This window comes from Scomber japonicus, chromosome 14 (assembly GCF_027409825.1).
Source record: "Scomber japonicus isolate fScoJap1 chromosome 14, fScoJap1.pri, whole genome shotgun sequence".
Taxonomy (NCBI): Eukaryota; Metazoa; Chordata; class Actinopteri; order Scombriformes; family Scombridae; genus Scomber; species Scomber japonicus.
Window position 1 is genome coordinate 7,525,723 of NC_070591.1, and position 11,221 is coordinate 7,536,943.

At 38.3% G+C, this 11,221-nt stretch overlaps 1 protein-coding gene across 1 annotated transcript in view; it reads left to right on the forward strand.

Annotated features, from left to right (window-relative positions):
• Positions 1-7,043: 7,043 nt before the first annotated feature.
• The window catches only part of LOC128373312 (follistatin-related protein 1-like), a 6,372-nt gene continuing 2,194 nt past the window's right edge, over positions 7,044-11,221 (forward strand). Inside the window, exons 1-2 of the mRNA XM_053333601.1 lie at positions 7,044-7,121; positions 10,538-10,627. Coding sequence (XP_053189576.1) covers positions 7,044-7,121; positions 10,538-10,627 — 168 coding nt within the window. The remainder of the gene's footprint in view (positions 7,122-10,537; positions 10,628-11,221) is intronic.

The following is an 11,221-nucleotide window of genomic DNA, read 5'->3' on the forward strand; positions in this document are numbered from 1 at the left end:
GAGTAAGTTTAATTTGTCACCAAGCTGATATAGTTCTGGGTCTGAAAAATGAAGCCAATGTGGAAGTTACTTAAACCTGCATTCTCTCTAATGGCCAGCAGGGGGCGACTCCACCGGCTCCATTTGTATTGAAGTCTATGAGAAGATTACGCTACATCTCATTTAATTTTTTACCATGGTAAACAGTTTCCTAATGAGTTTAAGGTGTCAATCATTAGTTTCAAGTCTTATTTGATAGAGTGTGACGTTCTTTTAATACATTATGATCCCATTTAGAGTAAAATAGACAATAAAGCAGAGTATGGGCGTGGCTACCTTGTGATTGATAAGTTGCTACCATGCTGGTGTGTGAGGTGCTGTAGTTGGACTCTGGAGTGTTTCTCCCTCTTATACAAATATGGTCACTTCTTAACACTTCTGGCTCCAAAAATCCAAGATGGTGTCGGTCAAAATGCCAAATTTGAGGCTTCAAAACGGGAATCAGGAAACCAACGGGTGTCTATGGGCACCAGATTAGAAAATGCTCTCATGTGTGGTTCTGGATGTGTGTTGGGAGACTTCTTATGTTTTTTTTATGAACACCTGCAAAAGTAACTTAAAGATACTCCTATCAACTTCTTGTTTAGTGCTAATTAGCAAGTGCTAAATCTCCTAACTAAGATAGTGAACATTGTGAAGATTATACCTGCTAAACATCAGCATATTAACAATCAGCAAGTCTTGTCTGTCTATCATTTCAGTTTATAATGCAAGACATTTTAACTTTTAGCAATTAAACTCCAAGCACAGTTCAGCTCAGGTCAGAGTCAGAGTCCTTTTTTTGCCTTAAAGTAAAGAAACAATATCACCAAATTGGGCATTACACACAGTTTGAGCGGACGTGCCAGCTCACTGCCAGTTCATGACTCCGTGTGGTGACACAGAGGTTAAATATTATGACAGAATATCACTCCAGGCTCCTTTTAATCAGCATGGAAAGTTTTTAGAGGCGATGTCCTTTTTTTTTTTTTCTCCAGAGAACTTGTGATAGTGTCAAATGCGCACTGGTTTCCTTCGGGCTGTTATCAAGTGAGCGTGTGTGTGTTGTCGTGAAGGGTCGAGTTCCCCTTGATTCATTTGAAACAGCGGTTACACCATGTGACAGTAAAAACCCGACGGGAAACAACGCCTCATAAAACCAGGAGCTGCTTAGTTTTGGTCTAAGGAAGTGTAAGAAACGCTTCTCGAGGTTTTAACCCTCCTGTTGACCTCAAGTCAAGAAAGGGAGGAAGAAGGAAGGAAGGAGGAAAAGAAGCACAGAGGGAAGGGAGGAAGGAGGGAAGGAAGGAAAGGAAGGAAGGAAGGAAGGAAGGAGGAAGGACAGAAGGAAGGAAGGAAGGGAGGAAGGAAATGAAAGGAAGAAAGGCAAGAAGGAAAGATGGACAGAAGGAGGGGAGGAAGGAGGGAAGGAAAGAAGGAAGGGAGGAAGGAAAGGAAAGGAAAGAAGGAAGGAAGGAAGGAGGGGGGGGAGAAGGACAGAAGGAAGGGGGGAAGGGGGGAAGGAAGGAAGGAAGGAAGGAAGGGAGGGAGGAAGGAAGGGAGGAAGGGAGGAAAGAAGGAACAGCCAAAACAGACGGGGTCACTTTGACCCGGGAGGACAACAGGAAGGTTAAAAATGAACAATATAAAACTGGCTCAGATGTTTTTTGAAAGCTCATTTCATTTTTAATCTTTTAAATAAAAACAAGCGTTCCCTTTTCAGCACATGACCTTCATCAAAGCTGAACTTTGAAACAGGGATTTTCACAAAGTTTTGCGTGACACTCGAGGATTGATAAAATATAAAAAAAACTCTTTATCTACTTCTAAACAGCTTGGGGTGATTAGAGCTCCGCCACAATGAAACGTTTTGTGAAACCTTTTTTTTCCCCTTCCTGACATGAAGTTGATCCACTAAACTTGTTGACACTCATTTTCTTGAATAAGAGTTTACGATTTATTTGATGATTAAAACAAACACCCCCCTTTTCTACGAGTTCAGCACAGTTTAGCAGTTTTTCTTTCTTTCCGTCTGTCCTTCCTTCCCTCCTTCCTTCCATCTGTCCTTCCTTCCTTCCATCTGTCCTTCCTTCCTTATCTCCTTCCTTCCTTCCTTCCCTCCTTCCTTCCATCTGTCCTTCCTTCCATCTGTCCTTCTTTCCTTCCTTCCCTCCTTCCCTCCTTCCTTCTGTCCTTCCTTCCGTCTGTCCTTCCGTCTGTCCTTCCTTCCATCTGTCCTTCCTTCCCTCCTTCCTTCCTTCCTTCCATCTGTCCTTCCTTCCTTCCTTCCTTCTATCTGTCCTTCCATCCCTCCTTCCTTCCATCTGTCCTTCCTTCCTTCCTTCCGTCTGTCCTTCCTTCCATCTGTGCTTCCTTCCTTCTCTCCTTCCTTCTGTCCTTCCTTCCTTCCATCTGTCCTTCCTTCTTTCCTTCCTTCCATCTGTCCTTCCTTCCTCCTTCTCTCTTTCCTCCTTTCCTCTCTCTTTCCATCCCTCCTTCCTATTTGTGGAGCTTATTCTTTTCCTATTCTTATCAAACACATCATCTGAATCTGAAGAGAAACCAAAATATACTAAAAGCAGCGGATCACTCGTCATAAACAATGAATGAACAATTTGGATGCACATCACCTGATTTGGGGGAATGACATTTTAGTTACACTCGATGATGATAAGATTTCGAGGTTTTTACAGCTTCGACCTCACAACAAGAACAAAAGAACAAACAAGACAGTGTTTGATTTTTTATCTTGTAAAACTGCAACAAATACATGCTGTTTGGTTATCTTGATTTCCGTTGATTTTCATGCCATTTTATGCCATTATGAGCCTGAAAAAAAGGATTTTTATATGTTGTAAAATATGTCTGGAGGTGAAACTGTCAGTTATTTTCACCATCTGTGGATCATCTTCCTTATTCATCTATTAATTGTCATATAGGACTGAGAAAACTAGAAAATATTCACATGTAAGAAGCTGGAATGAGAGAATTTTAGCATCATATCTTTAAAAATGACTCAAAATGATGATTTAATTATCAAATTTGAATCTAGTCGACTCATAAATTGCTGATGTTTAAGTTGTTTGTGAAGTTTTACAAATATGAATTGTATGCTAGAATTCTAGATTCTAGAATTCTATGCTAGATTTTTTATAACATAGAATTCTAGAATCTAGATTCTTTATAGCATAGAATTCTAGAATCTAGATTCTTTATAGCATAGAATTCTAGAATCTAGAATTCTAGAATCTAGAATTCTAATTACAGAATTATTACAGCAAGAAAACCCTACTTCAGTGCTCATTTGGGCCCCTGACTGCTGAATATTCTCATTATTTGCAGCGTTCATGGTGTATAAATGATGTTGGGAAGGTTTATCAGCTCAAAAACATGTCAGCAGCGTATTTATAACGGACTAATAATGGATCGTCTCTTGTTCTGTTTTGAAATGACGAGAGAGGCTGAATCATGTTGGGACACGAGGAAAGAGTGTTAGCAGACTGCTCGTTCTTGTCATCGTCTCCTCTCTCTGCTTCTCGGACCTGACATTCATGTTTGTGTGCATGTATCACACCTCCACTATCATCAACAACGATAACATACCTTCCCTTAAAAGAGCACACACACACACACACACACACACAAGAGCACACAAGTACACATCATGCAAATGTGCACACACTCTGGCTGACCTCCCTGTTTTATTTTTAGGAGGCGCTCCGTTGGTGTTGTAGCACACACCAGCAGGGTTGGTTTATCTGAACCTCAGCACCTCCTCTGACACACAGCTGACAGTCACACCAGAGAGAGAGAGAGAGACAGAGAGAGAGAGAGAGAGAGAGAGAGAGAGAGAGAGAGAGAGAGAGAGAGAGAGAGAGAGAGAGAGAGAGAGAGAGAGAGAGAGAGAGAGAGAGAGAGAGAGAGAGAGAGAGAGAGAGAGAGAGAGAGAGAGAGAGAGAGAGAGAGAGAGAGAGAGAGAGAGAGAGAGAGAGAGAACGAAGCTGAACTTGACCGAAATTAAAACACTTGATTAAGAGAGAATGGACACAGTCATCCTGTTCTCAAGTAGTTAAGAGATGATAAGTATGCAAAACATAAATTACTGATGTTCTAATCTTATTTATTTGGCAGGAGTTTGTGACCTATGCTTTTTTTTTAAAGACCTATATTTAAAAATTATATTATTTACTTCATACTTTTTCAAATGCTCCCCTTCAACTCAGTCTTCTCATTTAATTAATTTTTATATATTTTATATTTCTTGCTTCTCTGTTGTTATCAGAAATATTGTTATTCTAATCGACGTATATTACTAATCTTGTGGGGACATAAATCGGTTACACAGTCACATTATGGGGACTTATATCGTTGTATGGGGAGAAAAAGGAAGTCCTCGTAATGTAGGTAAGTCCCCATAATGTAAATGATACCTTTTAGAATGAAGAGATGTTTTAAGGTTAATTTAATGTCATCTGGAGTAATGTGTGTGTGTGTGTGTGTGTGTGTGTGTGTGTGTGTGTGTGTGTGTGTGTGTGTGTGTGTGTGTGTGTGTGTGTGTGAAAAGTACTGATGAGAATAACTACCACCTCTATGTAGACTCTGCCCTCTGCTGGTCACAGTGTGATACTGCAACAGAGTTTTCACAGGCTGAGATTTACTGAAGGGGTTCAGGCTTGTCCAAACTGCTCCACTAAGGGTTCATGTGGCTGCAGGTTTTTGTTCCAACCAATCGAGAGCACACAAGCCGACCAATCAAGTGTCTGAAGACTGAGATCAGCTGATTAAATGAGCTTCTGCTTGGTTGGAAAGAAAACCTGCAGCCACATGAACCCTTTGTGGAATAGTTTGGACACCCTTAAAGGAAAAGGCTGATGAATTGTCTACATTGGCTCATGTGCAGAGGCAAAACATCAATGAATCAATCCTACTTAAAAGTATTGTGTGTGTGTATCTGAAGTATCCGAAGTCACACATATCTATGAAACACGTTCATGCATGAAGACGTTGGCCTGTTGACTCCACTCTGGCAGCTTGTTGAGCTTTGACTAAACTGGTGTTTAGTAAATGTCTGGGTCAAAATGGAGATAGTTTACTGTAAAGAGAGTCGTGTCCTTGTGCATGAGCGGTGGCCTCTTTCTTTTATTTAACTATATTTGTTCATTATATACTTGTGAAAAAAAGGTTAATTTGGCACTTAAATTGATTTATGTTGTGTAATTGTTCATCTTTAATAACCAGTATATTTTAGAATAGATTTAAAGCTTTTTTTCTTGTTTTTAAAGCTCTAAATGATTTGAGGATCATTCTTTTACAATCTTTCACGAGCTCTCAGATCATCTACTGCTTGGGTTTTTAAATAATTATTAAATAAATTGAATAATTATGCACAAAAGAAAATATTGAGTGCAGCTTTAATTTAATTATGCTCCAAAATTAAGAAATAGTCTACTTAAAGCTATAAGAGATGTGAGCTCTGAACATTTTTAAACAACAGCTGAAAACATATTTATTTAAGCTGGCTTTTAATAGTGTCATTTTTACTAAATGTCTAATTGTTTTACAAATTGTTATTTTGTTATTTTTATTTATTTGTATTTATTTGCTATTGTTTTTCTTATAGTTATTGTTACTGTTATTGGTATTACTATCATTATTATTATTATTATTATTATTATTATTATTATTATCATTATTATATTAGAAGTGCTTGGTCCTTTACCTGGACTCATTTCAGATTTCTTTAAATATTGTCATTTTTCATTATGCACTTTCATACACAAGCAAAAAAAAACCTAAATATTGTTTCCCTTGAAAGACAAAAAAAAAAGTATATAGAAAAGAAACATAGCAATTTAAAATGAATGAATGAATGAATGAATGGGCCTGAATGAAAAGTAATGACTTAAAATAGCCATAATTAAAGGATAAAGAGTAGATAATAAAGTGTGAGAGTGTCTGTTATCAGTAAAGTGTTTTGACCTTTAGGTGTCCATTTAAAGCACTAACAGTGAGAATATATGAAGCTTCTCTCTTTTATCTTTGTCTTTAATAATAAAAGATCAAAAACATTCACTTTGACAGTATAATTGTGTGTCAGAAAAATGTCACAAGGTTTTTTAAAAAGTGGTCAGAAGATTTCATCTCGTCTTGTTGTCACTCAGGACTAATAAGTTGAGCGTTCCTCTCTCTCCCGGTGTAACGCTGTCTGAACATGTCAGCTGGTCGCGTGCCTTCTCATCATTCCTCAGCGGAGGAGACAGCTCGTGTGTTTCAGGGGCTGGAGGAGAAGAGGAGGAGGAGGAGGAGGAGGAGGTGTGTGTGTGTGCGCGTGCGTGTGTGTGTGTGTGTGAGTGTGTGTGAGTGAGTGAGTGAGAGAGACTCTGGACAGCTGGTCTCTTTTCCAGCATCCCTCCTCCTCTTCTCCTCTTTTCTTTTTGTTGCTGGCTCAGACTTTGTTTGACTGCAGAGGAAAGCAGATGCTGATCGTTGGCTGGATTTAAACTCTCTACATGGATTTTTCTGTGATTTCTTTTTCTATTGACTGAACAAGAGAACAAACAAACTGTGGAGCGACTGATTCCCTGAATTCAGACTGACAGGTTTTTACAGTTTTTTAAAATTTTTATTTTAACTGCTTGATGAGAGATTAACAGCTTCTGGAGTTTAATCTGGCAAGGTACGGCTTTATTATTATTATTATTATTAGTTGTAGTATTTAGAGTGTATATGAGTAATATTTGTAATTTTATTGTCATTACAATAGTGAATATTTCACTATTACAATATTATATAACTGATAAGACTTTCCTGGTTATATGATTAAAAATGCATGATTTATATTTCTTTTCTCACCTTCTTTTCTGCCCTTTTTTCTCTTATCTTCTCCTCTCCTCTCCTCTCCTCTCCTCTCCTCTCCTCTCCTCTCCTCTCCTCTCCTCTCCGCTCCTCTCCTCTCCTCTCCTCTCCTCTCCTCTCCTCTCCTCTCCTCTCTTCTCCTCTCCTCTCCTCTCCTCTCCTCTGTCCAGATGTTGACCCTCTCTGTGCTCCTGCTGCTGCCGTTGCTCCTCGCCTCTCCTCCTGTCTCCTCCTCTCCTCTGGCCAAGGTAAACTCAGTGTGAATGAATTATTTATCATTCAGTTACCAACAAAAATGTCTCACATACGAGCATTTCAGTAACTTAACCTCAAAGATTATGATGAGAAAGATGATTATTGACAAGTGTATTCCACCTTAATGAAAATCAATTTGATGAAATATGTGTAAAGTCAACCTAATTCAAGGCTTTCTCAGGAGTTTTAAATGATCAGAATCTGTTTTATTAGCCAAGTATGTCTGCAAAAGCAATTTGACTCCTAGTCACTCTCAATTAAACACAACAATGTTCAGAATTATGTAAATGTTATAATAAACTTTATTTCTACAGCACAATTCATGCATAAAACACCACACTACAATCTTCACATAAAACCAAATAATTATCACATTTACATTAAAACAGTAAAATGAAGATAAATATAAAAAAGGAAAAAATAGAGTCAATTTAAAAGGTCGGATAAGATAACATAAAATAACTGTTTATAATAACCACAGAAGATGAAAATACGAGTTTTTAAAGACGTAAAATGGACCATTTTCACCCGTGTTTTAGATTTTAGGTTAAATGTTCAAGCTTAAGTTGAAAAGCTTCTCAGGTTCTGACAGGCTGAAGTTGGCCAAAAATGATTATCATACAAGCTTCAAAATAGTCACTGCATTGTGTTTACTGAACTCCACTATTCCCTGGTGTTCAGGCTAAATCTTCAATTTGGTGCATCGACACTTGTAAGATAACAGCAACAGCAATGATATCTTCAATATTCTGTGTGAAAAAACAAATGTCTGACAAGTTTATCGATGACTTTAGGGGGAAAAAAAGGCATGACATTTCCAGTTTTGTTGTTTTTCACTTTTCATTTTTGCTCCTGAAGTGTTTCAAACTCCTGAACCTGGTGTAAATCCATCACAGATAATCATCCAGACAAGACTGATGTTGACCTCTGACCTCTGCAGGAAAAAGACCCAAATATGCCCTGGAGTGTGTGTTTCTGTGTGTGTGTGTGTGTGTGTGTGTGTGTGTGTGAATGTGTGTTTTTTTTTCTTCTTTTCTTGTTATTTAAATGTGTTTTTCCTCTAAAAGCTGTCAGCCGGTGAGCAGGTCCTCAGGTATGTGTGTGTGTGTGTGTGTGTGTGTGTCTGCTGATTATGGTTGTCAGCAGCTGATCTCTAATCTCGGCCCTGCAGCTGTAATTCCGGTTTAAACACACTCGGCTCGTTGTTTGTTCAGACGCTGTCCTCTCCAGCTGTTTTTATCACCTCCCAGTCAAAAATGTCAATTAAAGACAACAGACGTGTGGACTTATTCAGAAAATAAAACATCAAAGTTGACTAAAACTAAACATTACATGACCAAGAACGCTGAGTCATCTAAAACTGAAAATAACGTGTACTGCAGCATTTTAATGGTTTTCGGCTGAGGAGAGTTTTACTAAGGGAAGAATGTCTGAAGTCTAAAATAGCCCCAAAACTTCTCTTTTAGTTTTACTATTGTAGTATTTTAGTACTATTAGTATTAAGTATTAAAATTAAAACCACCAGCATGCACAAAACTCACTGAAAATAAACTTATATTTTAATAAAAATCAAAAACAAATGTACAGAGAATCCAAAATCCTGCATTTCAGCACATGAATTTAAGAGATTTAATAAGTTTTAATGATCTTTTGGGGAAAATGAAGTTACTACAGCTGCAAAAAATGAAACGAACAAGGCAGAATAAAGCTAAATATACATGCAAACACACACAAAAAAATCAATATATATAATATATATAAATTTAAGTAGAGATGATTTCACATCTGAAGCATTTTCAGGATATTTCAATAAGACTGAATGTGGTAGAAATAAAGGATTGATGACAAGATGAAAGTTGTAGAGAGGGCAAAAATGATAAGAAAGACTGATAAAGAGAGAGGGGGAGGAGTGGAGGAAAAGATGAATGACTGAGTGAGAGTGAAGGAGTGAAAGAGAGAGACTGATAAGGAAAGGAGGAAAGATCCAGAAAGAGGAAGACAAATTACTCTACAACCAAACAGGGTCAGACATGAACTTATAATTGCACCCAAAACGCAGTTGCAGTGTGTGTGTGTGTGTGTGTGTGTGTGTGTGTGTGTGTGTGTGTGTGTGTGTGTGTGTGTGTGTGTGTGTGTGTGTGTGTGTGTGTGTGTGTGTGTGTGGCTAACAGCAGGTTTGCGGTGCAGCAGATGTCAGCTGGAGAGCCTCGGGTGACAGATGTGATATCTATTGTGTGTGTGTGCTGCTCTGCTCTCGTGCATCTTGCTGTGGAATAATTTGAATTGATTAAATCTTCAGTTTATCTTCATTTAAGATTTGTGTGTGTGTGTGTGGTTATGATTGTCGAGTTAAGAAATGTGTTTGGTTTTCTGACCTTTTAAACTGAGGAATGTTTGCAATGTGAGTTTTTTGGGAGAATTTACATCTCTAATCTGCAGCGTGTGTGTGTGTGTGTGTGTTTGTGTGTTGAAGCCTGTATTCTACTTAAAATCAAAAGGTTCAAAATTAATCCCATTTCATTTTCCATTACTTAACCAGGTAAGAATCTCTTTGAGATCGGCATAAAAGAAAAAAAACACAATAAATAAACAGATGAAGACAATTATCACTCACTTCAAGCAAATAAACACAATATCCTGCTAACATGCAATAAAAAAAGAAAATCTATTAAAATGTTATGATTTACAAAGCTGTCTAAAGTAGAGAAAGAATGACACATTTAATAGCAACCACAATAAAATTAAGTTGTAAAATAAACAAAATGTTCCTCTCACAGATCTGTTCTTGCTCCCTGCGTCATGAGGAATAATCACTTCTTCATGTGTTTTGCAAGTAAGCAAGGGAACATAAAGTTGAGTTGATAATACTAAAGAGCCTCAAAGTGTCCTAAATTAATCATAAAGGATAAAAACAGACAAATCTAAAATATAATCATACACTTGTGAACCTCTTCTATAAATTCAGCTTATTATTTTTGATGAAAAGTGACGTTATGAAATCAAAGCAGACGTAATACTTTCACAATGCTATAATAATAATGCTGACTTTTTTCAAAATGATCTCGGCTGCTGGCCAGCTGCCTGTGTGTGTGTGTGTGTGTGTGGGATTGTGTGTGTGTCTGGGCGCACGTTGAGTCATTGTCATTCAAAACGGCATGTGTCTCCCCCAGTGGGAGGTTAAAGGTCACCATCTGGAGTCTGGAACACACACACACACACACACACACACACACACACACACACACACACACACACACACACACACACACACACACACACACACACACACACACACACACACTCATAGATGCCATTTCTTTATTTCTATCAACTATATGAAAAACATACATACCTCTCCCTTTATTTTCGTGTGTGTGTGTGTGTGTGTGTGTGTGTGTGTGTGTGTCAGGACCAGTCGGTGTGTGCCAGGACTTCCTGTGGTGCAGGCAGAGAGTGTGTATCGACTGACAGAGGAGAACCGGTGTGTCGTTGTTTGCAGGTAAAATGACTGACTTGTGCACTCATTGAACTTTAATTTAACTAATTAAGAAATTAAGACTTGATTAGTGTCCTATTAAGTCTAAAATATCATGTTTGTGTAGTCACTTAACCCTCCTGTTGTCCTCGAGTCAAGGAAGAAGGAAGGGAGGGAGAAGGAAGGACAGGAGGGAGGGAAGGAAGGAAGGAAGGAAAGAAAGGAGGGAGGAAGGAAGGTAGAAGGGAGAAAGGAAAGAAGGAAGGAGGGAAGGATGGAAGAAGAGAGGAGGGAGGGATGGAGAAAGGAAAAGAGGGAAGGGAGGAAGGTAAGGGGAGGAAAGAAAGAGAGATGGAGTGAGGGAGGGAGGAAGAAGGAAGGAAAGGAAAGAAGGAAGGGAGGAAAGAGAGTGGAAGGAAAGAAGGAAGGAAAGAAAGAGAGAATGGAGGAAGGACAGACGTGGTCAATTTGACCCGGGAGGACGACACAAAGGTTAAGATCTGAGACTTTTCTTAGCTGAGTCCTCAATATTTTGCATTAATTGTCTTTAAAATTCAAATCTTAACTTTTATAAATACTATAATTTAAAGGGACATTCTGCACATTTTCTATATTCAT